General features: G+C 29.9%; 2 protein-coding genes across 4 annotated transcripts; one reads left to right on the plus strand and one right to left on the minus strand.

The window, feature by feature from the left end:
• The first annotated feature begins 416 nt into the window (after positions 1-416).
• Positions 417-1,807, plus strand: LOC8282179 (probable transcription repressor OFP9). Its single transcript, XM_002523375.4, has one exon. It carries the CDS (start codon positions 1,230-1,232, stop codon positions 1,698-1,700), a length of 471 nt encoding a protein of 156 aa, XP_002523421.2. The 5' UTR covers positions 417-1,229; the 3' UTR covers positions 1,701-1,807.
• An 11,074-nt stretch (positions 1,808-12,881) lies between these two features.
• On the minus strand, positions 12,882-15,429 carry LOC8282182. Of its 3 annotated transcripts, none has more exons than XM_025158126.2 (6): positions 15,187-15,429; positions 14,908-14,962; positions 14,452-14,656; positions 13,704-13,974; positions 13,516-13,593; positions 12,882-13,304 (listed from the first exon to the last, which is right to left on the minus strand). In XM_025158126.2, the coding sequence occupies exons 3-6, from the start codon at positions 14,643-14,645 to the stop codon at positions 13,296-13,298; spliced, it is 552 nt and encodes a 183-aa protein (XP_025013894.2). In that variant the 5' UTR covers positions 14,646-14,656; positions 14,908-14,962; positions 15,187-15,429; the 3' UTR covers positions 12,882-13,295. The 3 variants fall into 3 exon arrangements, with proteins under 3 accessions (XP_025013894.2, XP_002523424.2, XP_015577399.2); XM_002523378.4 differs by having other exon boundaries at positions 12,882-13,264; positions 15,187-15,426; XM_015721913.3 differs by lacking the exon at positions 14,908-14,962 and having other exon boundaries at positions 12,882-13,264; positions 15,187-15,426.
• Between the last annotated feature and the right edge of the window lie 173 nt (positions 15,430-15,602).

Consider the following 15,602-nt stretch of genomic DNA (forward strand, 5'->3'; position numbering starts at 1 on the left):
ATAAAATAGAAATAATAAAGTTGAAAGAGATATTTTTATATTATGTAATGTATTGATTTTCTAATGTGGAATTCGTTTGGAAATTTTACCTATTTTGTTAAAATTTAGTTTAGTTATAACTAATTCTATATAAATTTAATTATGTAGAATACTAAATTAACTTTCGCTCCATTTAAAGCATTTAAATTTTAGATTTACAAATAAATTCCATTAATTTTTTAAATTTCAACCAAACACTAAATGTGAGAGTCATATCTCACTCAAAAAGAAAAACTTCTGAAATTATTAGAATAATGACTAATGAGTCATTATATAAATAGTATTAACTAATTAAAAATTTATAAAATGAAAACAAAAGTGACTAAATCCATGACATGATCCACAAACAAAATAATTATATAATTAATCATTATATATCTCATTACCCTTTTTGTTAATCCAAAACATAAAAAGAGAAAAAGATGTTATTTCAATTAAGTTTATCTTTTAACAAGCAAGAATTCAATTGTATATTTACTCAAAACAAAAACAGACCAAGAAAACTTTACATTTCACCTCCCAATTGTTAAAAATAAAAACAAAGAATAATTCCAACCTTTATAGCAAAGATGGGAACATGTGGGTCAAAAAGGATAATTTACCCTCTTAAAGTAATGGAGAATTACTTTAGCATCATCTTAGTTTCATGATTAATCCTCCTACTACACCAACAGCAGTACTCTTAGGCTGATCAATCCTTCAAATGCAGCAAGTACTCCAACTACAACTTATTCCCACTAGGCTAGGCATGTGATACCAACCAAAAATCTGTTTAGCAGTTGCTTTCTTTCTTTAATTAGGATATTTATTTAATGTCAAAAAGGCTTTTGGACCCTTTTGATATGCTTTCCCTATTAACCATACTTTCAAAAGCATGCCACCTAACAATACCCTATCATAGAAATTATTAAAGGCTTACTTCATGTAATGTCACCACAAACTCAAATTAACAATATAAAAAAGAAAGGAAAAAAAAAATGTCCCCTTGCCCTTCCTTTACTTGTTCTTGCAACCAACCCTAACCTAATAGGTTAATCATATGTTTATTCTTTTAAACTCGAGACATAATCATGTTTTAAAATGACCCCATTTGCCAATTGTGCATAAATGATTAATTTTTTTGATTAAATCTCATACATGATAATCTTTTTCCTTCAAAGCCCCATCTTCATATCATATACTTGGAGGATATGAAGAAGCAGAAGCTTCAACAAAGAGGATGCAAGGCCTTGTGTTGCAGTAGTTGCAGCAGGCTTAGTGTCTCTTCTTCTGAGGAAGCTGAGAGCTCCGCTTCCAACCATCGTTACGCATCCATTTCAAGTCTTGCACATGCCATGGTCCAAGAAAGACTGGATCAAATGATTAAAGAAAGGCCGCAACAAGAAACAAGATACCATAAAGAAAGAAGAAGAGCAAGAAGTAATGAAGGAATCAAGTTTGTAGTAATGGTAGCAATGGAGAAGAGTTCCCATGATCCAAGACAAGATTTTAGAGAATCAATGGTTGAAATGATCATGGCAAACAGGTTAGAAGAACCTAAACAACTTCGTAGCCTCTTGAATTATTACATGTCAATGAATGCTCAAGTTTATCATGGAATTATACTTGAGGTTTTCCATGAGGTTTGCTCTGATTTGTTCTTCTGTTGTAAATGCCATTAATAATATATTTACATAACCAATTTGAAAGGGTTTATTAGATTCATATTACTCTTGACCAATATGCATGCATGTAATGGAAGTAACTTCAAGCATACCCAAGTGAGAAAAAATAAAAGGTCATGTGTTAATATGTTGCAATGCTGCACCAATATTATTCAGTATGAGTCTTAAGAAAAAAAGACCATTATTATTTTATTCAGGATGAATCTAATATGTTTTATGTTAATTCCATTTACAGTATAAAGTGTGTATTGGTGGGTATTGTTGCTTAAAATTAAGTATATATATGTATACTATGGATAAAAGGAAAATAATTCATACAATAACTTATTACATAAAAAGTATTGTAATGTCTAATTAAATATTTTATACAATAAAATCAAAAATGACTAGAGTGGTGGATGGTATCTCCTATATAAAGAATAAGAATCTAATTAGTCATTACAGAATTACTCATATAATGAGTTATTACACCTACTATTACTATTCCAAAGAACATCTACAAATATAAGATCTTCTATTAGTATTTTGTTTTGGACTGCATGAAAGTTTATTCACAAGACCCACTTTTCATCATTGTTGATTTCATTACATTTTTTGTTTAAAATATACAATGATGGAAGTATTTATTTGAATTGAATGAAATTAAAGATTGATACTTCAATAAAACTTCCATAACCCCAAGCTGAATAAGAGAAGAAGGGACCATGAGATGAGTGAGTATTTTGAATCTAAAAATTTTCATGATTAGATGATTTTCTTTCTTTAAAATGAAAGACTAATGCCTTATTTGTTGTGTAGAAGTGTGAAATCTTAGATGTTGCATGTGTTTGGTTAAAAAGGAACAAAGCATGGTTGTTTTAATCATATGCATGCATTAGCCTAATACTCAAATCACCCTACCTACTTTTGTCCCCTCACATGATAGAAAGGGGTTCAATTAAACTTGTCTAAAAAGTTTTTGTAAGAAAAGAATATTAAAAAGTTCTTGTTGGGCTAATTTAGTGATTAGTTGTCTTCTAATTAGCAACAATCTGAACGATGAACTAAATCCAATTCTAATTAGCAAAAATTTGAGCCCATCACCTTGTTATCTATTGAATTACACGATGCTATGTGGTATTATTATTAATTATTGAATTCGTATTATTTTTTCAATCATGCAATTAGTTGTAATATATAATCTAACCCATATAAATGCTATATTTAATATATAATTTTTAGATTGGCTTAGTCTACCTCGCTATTTATAAATACGACTAATTAAATGTTATCAATATCATATAATATTATTTATTAAGTATTTTCTTTACTACTGAATTATTATGTACCATTAAATATCCAAAACAAAAAAAGAAACAACCAATGTAAAGACAATAATTAATAAATAAGGTAGATTAAATTTATCTAAAATTTCTTCATTTAATAATATAATGTGTTAACGTTGAATTCAATTCAATTTATCAATGGATAATATGATAGACTGAAATTATATAAAAAATAATTTTTTAATTAGTAATATTTTTTTTGTACCTCCCAAACAAAATTCAATGTGAATTTTGTTGAAAAAAGAGATCCCATAAAAGAATATACGAAAATTCCCATATAATAAATAAAACTCCCAATTTGATATTAAGGTGTATTCATTATGAATTTTGTTGAAAAAAAAAAGATCACATAAAAAAAATATGAAAATGCTCATAAAATAAAACCCTCATTTCGAAATTTAAAGTGTATTCGCAAGAGTTAAGCTATTTTTAAATAGAATAATTTCAGGAATTGAAAATCTAACTTTTTGATCTTAGAATAGATAAAAGGTCAAGTTTGGTTAAAAGAAGAAAACAATAATTAATAATTAAGATCTCCATAATCGCCTAAGGTTGCATCAGTTTTCCTTCAAATGCCAAAAGATTCTAGTCTTTCACAGACACCATATAAGACACATAATGGAGAATATGGAACTGAATCAGCCAAGCTTCGAACATCAGTAAACCAACTGGCAAAAGAAGGAAACTCAGGAGAGAGGGGAATATCATAAGTGCAGCAACTCCAAACATTTCTGGAAAAAGGACAATCCTTAAACAAATGTAAGTTTTTGGAGCACTAGAACAGAGCTTCCACATGTTATTAAGCTTGATACCTCGTCCTTGGAGAGTTGTAGTAGTAGGGAGCAGATTCTTGCAAATCCTACAAATAAGGAACTTGATATTTGGGTGGATACTTTGCTTCCAAATTAAATTCCAACCATCTTCATGAGAGGACAAAGAAGGACAGCAACATGAGATGCTTGCAATCCACGGTAAGCCCTTTTTCATGGAGAACCGACCTTTCTTATCAAATCTCCATGACATAACATTCTCACCTCTACTTCTGGATAGTGGCAACACTTTAATCTGGGCAGCTGCAAATGGGAGAAAAATTGAATCAATTAATGGCTTATTCCATCGTTTAGGATTCTCTAAAAGAAGCTCCTTCACTACTGCATCAGTTGATAAAATTCGGCAAGAAGAAATAACTTTCCTGCCGTACTCATTAGGAAACCATCTATCATGCCATATCTTAATTCCTCTACCTCCACCGACCACCCAAATCAGGCCCTCATTCACCACGCCCCGAGCTGCACAAATACTTCGCCAGGCATAGCTACTATTATTCCAACCGGTGCCTGTATGAAAGGGCAGTGAGAAAAATATCTGGCTTTATACAGGTGGTAAAGAAGAGAATTATTGTCATAATTATGTCTCCAAGCTTGCTTGGACAACATAGCCAAATTAAAAGCTCTCATATCCATAAAGCCAAGACCTCCTTGTTTCTTTAACTGCCCCAGTTTATTCCAACTACACCAATGAATCTTCCTATTACTCTCGTTTCTAACCGTAAAAGAAGTTTGCCATTAGAGATTCAATTTTCTCACATACTCCTTGTGGAATGAGAAAGCAACTCATCATGTATGTTGAGATAGCTTGAATGACGGATTTTAATAGCATTTCTTTTCCTGCACGTGATAGAGTTTTCTCTTTACAATTCTTCAATTTGTTGCTAACTCTTTCAACAAGGGAAACAAAATTGTCCTTTGAACAACCAATGGCAGCTGGCAACCTAAGATATCTACTGTGGTTGGACACCATCTTGACACCCAGAATTCTTTAAAGATCATTCTTGCTTCTATTAGGAACATTAAAACTGAAAGTTATCACCGATTTCTCCAAATTTATTTGTTGATCCGAAGCCATCTCATATGTGTGAAGGATGGATTTAATTATCTGACATTCCTCAGAATTTGCCCTTGCAAAGAGAATACTATCATCTGCAAAAAACAAATGAGAAACAACAGGGGCTCTAAAATTTATTCGGATCCCATGTAACAGATTAGTTGTCTCTGTATGACAAATAAGAGAAGAGAAACCTTCAGCACAAATGAGAAATAAATATGGAAATAAGGCATCTTCTTGACGGAGGCCCCTTTGAGGCACAAGTTTAGGGCAAGGAACACCATTAACTAGAAATGAATATGACACTATGGAAACACATCTTATAATCAAAGAAACAAAGGAAGTATGGAAGCCTAACTTTAACATCATTCCTTCAATAGAAGGCCATTCAACTCTATTATATGCTTTGCTTATGTCCAACTTTAAAGCTATAAAACCTTTTTTTCCCTTTCTTCTACCATTAACTAGAAGTGGGAAACACATCTTAAAACCAAAGAAATAAAGGAAGTATGGAAACCCAATTTTAACATCATTCCTTCAATAAAAGACCATTCAACTCTATCATAGGCTTTACTCATGTCCAATTTTAAGATAATAAAACCTTTTTCCCCTTTTTTCTTATGATTCATATAGTGAAAGATCTCAAGGCTATTAAAGCATTATCTGTAATTAAATGGCCAGGCATAAAAGCAGATTGGAAAAGGTGGATAATAACAGGAAGGAGTAACTTCAATCTATTAGTATAATAGTTTTGAAAATCACATTACAAAGGCTAATAGGTCTGAAATCTTTTATCACTCTTGGTTTTTTAATTTTTGGGATGAGGGTAATAAAAGTATGGTTCAAGTAAGAGGGGTCTGCAGCATTATTTAAAATATCAAGAACAATCAAGAGAATATCATCACAAAGAATATCCCAAAAAGTATGAAAAAATAAGGCAGACTTACCATCTGGACTCGGGGCTTTTCTAAGGTGGATCTGTTTAATAGCAGTTATCACTTCTTCTCTTGAATAAGGGTCAAACAAAGATTCACTCATTTCCACAGTCACCTTTGGTTCCACTACTTGTAATAGATCATTCATTGCAAGGGAGCCGGATGCTGAAAATAGGTCTTTAAAGTAGTTTGTCATGACTATGGCAATATCAGCTTCCTCCTCAGACCTTCTCCCCGAGTCATAAAACATAAAGGAAATATGATTCCTCTTCTGCCAGTGGTTTGCTTTTTTATGAAAAAAAAAAAGCATTGTTACGGTCTCCATTCTTTAGCCAACTCATCTTCGCTCTTTGTCTCCACATTACTTCTTCTCGATACAACATTTCAGAAGACCTTTGCACAAGTCCTTGTTCAGTATTGTTCTTATCCGTCTAGCAGTTGATTATAAATCCTACAGCTCTAATTTTAAAGACTGGACTATTTTCATAACTGACCCAAAGCGAGCTCTCTCCCATTGCTTAAGATCATGGCCGCATGTTTCAAAACGAGAGATTACTCCTGATATACCATGCATGTAAGCTGAATTTAACCAGGAGCGATGGACAATATCTTTACACTTAGATTCCCTAAGCCACATCTCTTGAAATCTATATATTTTCCTACTATTTCTTTTTTTAGCTCGAATAGAATTCAGAACCATAATGATAGAACCATGATCTGATCCACATCTTGCCAAGTTCAGAACCGAAAATGAAGAGTCTGAAGCAGTGTTTCGATCAAGCCTTTCTTGAATCAAATCCCTACCCATTCTTCCATTACACCACATGTACTTTAGGCTTGAAAACCCAATGTCCCACAATCCTCAAAAGTCTAAAGCATCTCTGAAATTTTGAATTTTGAAGAAGTCTCTGATGTTTCCACCAAGTTTCTCATCCTGGTATAGAATTTCATTAAGATCCCCGCCAACTATACAAGGAAGGGAAGAAAAGGAATGTAAGTGGCGAAGAATGTCCCAAGTTTTCCATCTTAAATGGCCTTTAGGCCATCCATATATTCTATTGAAGTGCCATGAGGAAACATCATTTGGAAAATTGACCTCAATATCAATATGATGTAGTGAAAAGGATTTTAGAGTGACCTCAACCTCATCTTTCCACATCAAAGCATGTCCACCTCTATGAAAACCTGAATTACTATCACAATCCACACCAATAACTGCATCAATACTAAATTTTACTCTAGTTCTCTCAAGTTCGTTGCTGAAAAGCTTTGTTTCTTGAAAAAAGATTGAAGTGGGACTTTGAGACGAAATAAAATTCCTAAAACTTGAAACTGACCATGGGTACTCAAGCCCACGGCAATTAAGACAGATGAGACTCATGGCTGACGGCGGGTCTGATTCAGAAATTTCACATAGGGTTGCATGGTTTCTTGCATGAGAATTACATGAAAACTGATGCAAGCCCTAGAGATTAGACAGATGTAAAGAGGTGAGGGAAGGGATAATGTGGTAACTAAAGAAAGGGTTATGATTAGCTTGAAAAAATTAATCTAGACAGTTGGGATGAGTAAAAAAATAAAATAAATGCAATATACATATATTCTATATATATATACAAAAGATACTAAAATATATGCATAGATATTATTTTTCATATAATTTTAAAAAGAGAATATTTTTTTAATTATAAATTTATTATTTTAATATGCTAGAAACTTAATGTGTAATAGTGCAATATTGTTGTTTCTTTTTCATTTCTATTTATGTTCAAAAGTATTAGTAAGAAGGAGAATGAGGATAATAAATTTATTGCACCATTAAAGGAAGAATAAGTTGGTTATTATACGGCTAGCAAATAAAGAAGAAGGTATGAAGCATTAATTTAAGAATTAATGACAATTATTCAATTTAATTTAATTTTTTTATCTTGTAATGGTGCTACCCATGTATAGCCAAGCAATAAAATGACCGTTTGAGTTGGCTAATAAATTTAATTAAATGAGATTATATTTTGCACTTATGTTGTTTGATAATATGCTTGTTTTAAAAAATTAGTGAAACTTTTTAAATAGTAACCAAGTTTATAGATGTGTAGATACTAACAGTACAAAATAAAAACTAAAAAGTAATTTTAAATACCATTTATATACTATGTGTATATCAAATATATATGAAATATATATCATAATCCGTGAAATGTATACTATTTACTGTATTTTACTTATATTTTTCTAAAAATACAAAATGTGTTATATAAAGAACATATATCAAAATAAATTGAATATATTTTATTATATAACATAAATACTTGTATTATATCCATTGCTATTGAAAAAAATTTAGAATTAAAATATATTAAATAAATTGAAATTTAACATATACATTTTATCCCAGCATATAATAAAATAAGTATAATGTATACTATTTTCTAAGAGTTTATTTTTTTATTTTTATAAATTGTAATTTATGTAAATTAAAATAGTTACATATACCAAATATATAATTATTATATACCATATTTTGTTCAGTGTATACCATTTGTTGTTATTTTTGGCCTTTTTTTTTAAAAGATATAAATATTTGAAATATATTATAAATATATGCAATAGATACTAAAATAAGTATAATATATATCAATTTTTAAAATTTACCTATTTAGGTTTTTATATTTGAAATACATATATATACATATATATATATATATATATATATATATATATATATATATATATATATATATATATATACACACTTAATATATACCTTTTGATGTACATTGTTTTGAAAAAATGTCTAAAATATAATTGACATATGTAAAATAATTATATACTAGTTATATATGAAATGTGTATAAAAATATGTGAAATATATGCACAAAATTTTAAAATGTATACTATTTACATTGTAATAAGTATATTATATATAAAGAACATATATTAAAATAAGTTGAATGTATTCCATTACATTGAATAAACACTAATATTGAAAAATATTAAAATTAAAGTATATGTTGAACAAATTTAAATTTTGATTACAAAATATAAAATATATATCTAACATATACCTTTTACTATACATCTATAAGAAAATTATTCTTATAATATATATATATATAATAATAAATTATATTCTTAATAAATTTATAATATAAACTCAATTTTTAAGTTGATATTAATAATTCATAATATTTTATAAAAAATATTTTTTTATTATATAAATATATTCTAATTTATTATTGTTGTGATTATTTTTATAATTTTTTAATAATTATTTCTTTTATATTCAATATTATAATATGATAAAATCTTATTAACACCTATATTAAGATACGAACAACTAAAAGATTACTTTTGTTCATCAACCAACCAATTGATTAATTGATTCATGAGTTTTGAAATAGTATGGCAAAAATATAAATCTCTGAAAAATTATAATATAACATATATATAAATCTTAAGAAAAGTTCAAAAAGTTATCGACTCTTTTGACTCTACGAGAAAAGACATAATTGTTGAAAGAAAATAATTCAAGTAAGTTTTACAAAATGATGTCTTAAATTGCGTGCCTATATATATACCTATTCACGAGTGGCTCATAAATTATACAGTATTTCTTAAATAAAATCTTAACTTACAGTATTTTTAGAAAAGAAAATTTTTTAACTGTAAAAATGATATTTTTGCTCTTTTTAAGGTATTTATGAAAAAATCCCACAAAAATTTGGTAAAACTTCGTACTTCAATTTAATCCAAGTGGCAGATGAGCCCGGCTTAATATTGATTCCCTTTATCAACAGTTTTAAAACACAAGAATTTACCCCAGTAATTATCCTCAGTGTCTTCTATCTTAATGAACTTGCCAATTTTATTTTCAATGAGAGCAGCAGTTGTCGCTTTATTCATTAGTTTCAATGGAATATTATATGCTTGAATCAATAAGGAAGCCATAGATAACTTGATAAAACCAAGACTGATTCTTTACCACCAAGCAAGCCACGAATGGATCCATTGAAGTATGAGAGTCCAATCACACGAGCTAGAAGCAAGAGATTCAAGGTTGACTTTTGTTTTTTCATGGTCCACGTGATAGACAAGATGCATTCAAGAAGCAAGGTTAGCGAATTGAACTTAGAAGATCAAGATTCAACTTTGATTAATTGTATTTCATTCATGAATTAAAACCCAACGTGAAGACATGAAGATCATATCTGATTTGTGATGAATTCAAGTTCAAACGTAAAGCACAAGTCCAAGGTTGAGTATTCAAAGTCAAAATCCATGTCAAAATAGAAATTTTCTTTTAACAAATCCAAGTCAAAATAGGAGTTTTCTTTTACTTCAAGTTTTATTTCTTTAAAAAGTCTTTTATTTAGAAATTCTTTTAGAATAGGAACTTTATTTCAGCCGAATATGTGGCTATATTCTAGGATTTAATTTCGCTATTAAGTGTTTAAAAACACTATAAATAGGTTGTATAGCCAATTCGGCAAAGACATCCTTTGATTGAATAATAAACCTTATTTTTGCTTAAAGAATTTCTTTGAGTGTTCTTGAAATTAAAGTTTATTGTTTAGGTTTTGATTTCACTTCTACCTTAATTTAATTCTATTAACTTGTTAGTTTCTAGGATTAATTAAGTTTATCTCATTATAGCTATTGATCTTATTTCTTTATAAATAAGGGTAATAATTCAGCAAATAATTTTTGGCAAACCTTATAAGTACTAATCCTGGCGTGTAATCTTCTCTTCCATAGAAAGTTTAGATCATAACTGAATTAGTAATGGTTGCTCTAAACCCGTAACCCATTGAAGAATAAGAATATTTTTATGAAAATTGCCATGATTCCACATTTAATACAGTTTTCAAATCCTTCCAATGCAAGAACTGGAATAGAAACAATCCTTCATCCCAGACCTTAGCAGTAACTTCCAATGCTTTGGTCTTCAAGCTTTTATCATGGCATCCATCAGAGCTTGAATATTGAAAGCTCTATCAGTCCATGGTTCCCCGCTAAGCACAAATCCACTTTCTGATCATCTATGAAACACTCGTTAATCAGGATCCCCATAATTATTTTAATGGGCCCCAAAACCATATACTGACTTCCTAATTTACCCTTTCATTGATTTGTTATTATAACAGAAGGTAAAGTTATTCTTCTTTCCAATAGGTTCTGCTACTAAGAAAATCTCTTCATTTGTGCCTTTTTTCTCATGCCAAGTAGGAGACACGTAACTTGAAATCAATGATGTCCAAGTAACAAGATTTGGCTCCGTCCCTTAGAAAATCTCAAGTGCACCACTGCAATCATAGTTAAACGCATAGGCTAAAACCATCTTGTTCCATGAGATGTAATTTCTAACACTCATTCTATCGAGCAGCTTGCGTGCATCTCTCATTCGATCCAATTTTGTATGCATACCTATTAACTCATTGGCAACATGGAGATATCTCTGAAATCCCATTTCTAAGACATGCTCATGAACTGTTTTACCCAAATTAAAACTACCCATATAGACCCATCTCCTAAAGTTCCAATCATTCTCATTTTAACATACAATTTAATGGTGTTTTCGTAGCATTCATGAGAAAGATTAGCTCTCGAGATTGAATTCCATAAAGTAAAATTAGATTCTCACTCGAAAGGGATTGTGTCAAATACTTTTTGGACATCGACAGAGATACCCAAAACGAGCATAGGCAGATATATTTTAAACGCAGCCAAGAAAGCAGAGGAACAGCCAGAAGTGACAGCCACATGGGTATGCATTTGTTTACAATGTCGAATAGTACTACATTGTTGAAGGAGGTCACTGAAAAAATCAAGAAGTGTATTATAATTTGAAGATTGATGATATTGTTTGAAGTGGTTTTGATTGTAGTGGGTATAGAGATTGAAGAGGTGACGAAATGCTTCTCTAACATTTTTATTTTGTTGGATTTTTCTTTTTCAATTTGTTCTGTGTTAGAGAAAGGAACGAGAGAGAATGGAAATGGGAGGAGAGTGAGATAACCCATTGTTATACAAATCTTTGTTTTTTTTTTTTAAATGTCATTTGTAATATCCAAATATGTCTAGGGGTATATGGGTCCTTTCAAAAGCATTTTAAGACAAGGGTATTTAATGAGTTACATATAAATATTATATTAAATAAAATGTCTGACTAATGAATTAGGTAAATTCAGGAGATATATAATAATTAATTCTAAATTATATACTAATTTGATAATATTGTTCTAAATATAAACATTTTTAAAATAATTAAATTTTAAGGATTATCTAAGTTTTAGCACAATTTAAATTGCAAAAACTATCTATTGGTTACACTAAAATAAATAATTTTCTTTTCACATAATAAAAAAATTAATTTTAAATAAATTTCATATTTGGTAAAAATACAAAAATTAAATTAAATTTTATTTTTTAATTAGTCCTTTAATCATATTAATTTTGAATTTAAAAAATTAATAATTAATTTTATTAAAATATAAGATGAATTTAATATAATAAAATCAATGCATAAAATAAATTACTTGTATGTTAGAGTAAAAATTAGAGGATAATTACCCTTCTTATAAATGTGCATGAGCTAGACGCATTTGGACTTGCTTTTACTGAAGTAGCTTTTAAAAATAATCTTTTTATTTTTTTTAAATTCTAAAAACTGAATTTTAAAAGAAATAGATATATTGATAAAAAAAAAACTTAAAAAAAAGGTTTAATAAATATATTTATAAAAAATAGAAAAATCATTTACCCATTATATTTTATATGGTTGCTCATCAAATTATATAAAACTGTCTTATATACAATATTTTTGAGTTTATTAAATTACTAAATACACTTCTAAAAGTGAATTCCATGAATTAATATCACTTAATATAATAAGTTAATATAAAAATATTAAGGTAGAAATCATTTTTCCATTCATTATTTATTTTATTTTTTAAAAGTTAGGATAAGATTACCATGCATTGCCATCTCAAATGATCTCTTAGTTTTCTGCAATAAATGAGGCAGTGCCAATAATAATATCCCAAGAGTCCCTTTGAGAGGCATGAGCTTATCTTCTTTAAATAATGTAACAAAGCTATACATGTAAAGAACCTTATAGTTGCATAGAAGAAAGGACATGTGACAATGCAAAAAGTAAAGGCAAAGAAACATTTAAAAGAAAAAAAATGCCATTGCTACAAAACCACCAAGAAACACCCCTGCTGCTCCTATTCCCTTTTTCTTGTTTTCTCTTTGTTTTTCTTTGTCTTTTGTTCAAGAAAAAGATATATACTTCTAATGTCCCTCCTAACTATCAAAAATAAAAAATGTTGGAGACTCTGTTAGTGCCCAAAAATGTCTAAACCTCTCTTTCTGAATCACTTTCCATACTTCCCATTGCCTTCAGACCTCTTGGTCTCTGCATCAAACAACACCACACCCCAAATCAATCATATAATCTGAAAAAGAGGGGGTACATTCTGATTAAAGTTCATTTGGAAGGAATTATTTTCTTAGGTCACAAGAAATGGAAACTGATGATCAAAATTTCAAATTGATTGTCTTGCATTTTCCTAGCAAGCAAATATCTGATAAGCAACTGCATGAACATGTAAATACAAGATTTGAAGAAAAGACAGCATCGAAGGAAATCAAAGGACAAAGCAGTACCTTTTTGGAAGACTTCTTCTCTCTCACTTCATACCTCTCCTGACATAAATCTGTTAACCATGATCCTGGACTTACCAACTGCAATTACATAATGTTATCGAGAAGTAATAAAGACATCGACCAAAACCAAAATTATAGAGGACAAATGATAACTTATAGTTCTAACGGGTATATTGAGGACAACTTACAAGTAGAGTTCTTTGTATCAGCTTGGCCCTTTTCTTAGGTCGCTGAGGAGGCTTGCACCCCTTCATAGCCATGAAATCCTCTTCTTTCTCTTTGCTGGACAATGTGATAAAAAGCCTAGGCCAAACATGTCCTTTAGCCTCCCTCGCATTATCCATCAAAACCTTGCTATTATCATCCAATCCCAATGAACCCCTTGTTGCATAGTATCGATCTTCCTTCTCCGGTGACAATGCTGATGACTTCTTATTGTTCATTGACAAATCAAAATCTCTGTAACCATATATAGAATAATAAAATCAGCAGTTGGATCAAATTTTAACATGGTTTTCAATACAATATAAAACAAAATGGAAGATGAAAGTCACCCTACAAACAATTATTATAATCTGAACCAGTAGTATAATTTCAAAGTTTTTCTAGAATTCGTCTACAATTCTCATCAAACAGAAAGGCCTCAAAGTAAAACTTCATTCCTTATAAAAAAAACACTTCCTAAAACATAAGGCTTGTTTCTTAAGCTAAGCATACAAACCCTAATCAGTAAAAGATCCAAACAGATAAATTGTTCAATTCTTAAGCATTCCAAAGACTATCCAACTATTTCCAAAGCCAGGACTAGTTACCAATAATAAAACACAAAAGAACCACAAAGTGAAGAAGCAAAGCTCAATATACCATTAAGCAAATGCTTTCAATAACATTTTGGATTCACACAAAAAATTAACAAAATCTGAAGGAGATTCTTACTTGATGATAAGAGAAGAAGATTCTTTCTCAGTAGTGACAACATGAGATGATAATTTCTTCTTTGGCAAAGAATCAATTTGTTTAGATTTGTTAGCCAAGTTTTGATCTTTTTTCAATTTGACACATCTAAGCCTTTTTTTGGTTCCCCATTGTACCAGAAAATCAGTCTCTGTACTCTTCTTTTCCTTCTCCATTCTCTTTCTCTCTGTACAGAGACATACAAAAGTTAATAAAGACAGAAAACTTAATTACTTATAAAAGAAATCGGATTTTACCCTTGGCAAATCAAAAGAGACTCAAAAGGAAATTTTGTTAGTAACAAAAAAGGGTTAAATTAGAAGTTCTGCAATTAACAAATCAATAGGAACTAAACTATATGGAAAAGGGTAAGTGTGAGGAACAAAAAAGAGAGACTTCTTTAGATGTTTCAGTGATTTTGGAAAATGGGCGACTCACTTCAAGATCTGTAGTTGATGCAAGTGTAATCTAAGATAAATTCTCTCCAATCAGCCTGCATTTTGAAACATAGATTCCCATAAAAAGGAAAAATCAGCAACCCACCAAATATAAACACAAAGCAAAAGTAAAAACAGAGTCTTTGTTTTGGTTACTGAGAAACCAATAAAAGGAAAAATATAAAGCAAAAACTTGAAAATATCCAATCATAATTCTATAACAGTGTCTCAACAAAACAAAAAGATAACAGGGAAGAGATAGCCCATCACATGACATTACATTAGATTACATTGCATAGAGGTGAACCAGAAGCAGCAATAATAGCAGAATCTTGAGAGGAGTTTTGGGGTAATTTTGCAGAGAAAAATGAGAAAGTGAAAGATAAACAGGTTAAAATTAATGGGTTTATTTTAGATTTTGAGTTTGATTGGAAAATGAAATCCAAAAATCGGCGCTTTCTCTGTTATCTTCACCCAATATTTTGCTTTTTCTCTTCACTTCTCTTTTTGTTTCCTTTCAGTTCAACCTTTTCTTTTTATATTTCATATTTATTTGTTTAAACATTTTAATGGTGACCGTTTGATGGTAAACGGACGGCCAGATGAGCTTCCCTCCAACTGGGTTGCTTTGTTGCTTAAAGATGGGGACTACTAGGTCTTCCATGTCACGTGGATGGGGTTAAAGCACGTGACTTT

Source organism: Ricinus communis, chromosome 9 (genome assembly GCF_019578655.1).
Source record: "Ricinus communis isolate WT05 ecotype wild-type chromosome 9, ASM1957865v1, whole genome shotgun sequence".
NCBI classification, from domain to species: Eukaryota; Viridiplantae; Streptophyta; class Magnoliopsida; order Malpighiales; family Euphorbiaceae; genus Ricinus; species Ricinus communis.

Coding starts and splice junctions, on each gene's coding strand:
- LOC8282182 (XM_015721913.3), bottom strand. CDS start 14,645: ATGGAGAAGGAAAAGAAGAGTACAGAGACTGATTTTCTGGTACAATGG. Junction 13,594..13,703: donor TGATACAAAGAACTCTACTT/GTAAGTTGTCCT, acceptor ATGTAATTGCAG/TTGGTAAGTCCAGGATCATG. Junction 13,265..13,515: donor AGAAGAAGTCTTCCAAAAAG/GTACTGCTTTGT, acceptor TGTTTGATGCAG/AGACCAAGAGGTCTGAAGGC.
- LOC8282179 (XM_002523375.4), top strand. CDS start 1,230: ATGAAGAAGCAGAAGCTTCAACAAAGAGGATGCAAGGCCTTGTGTTGC.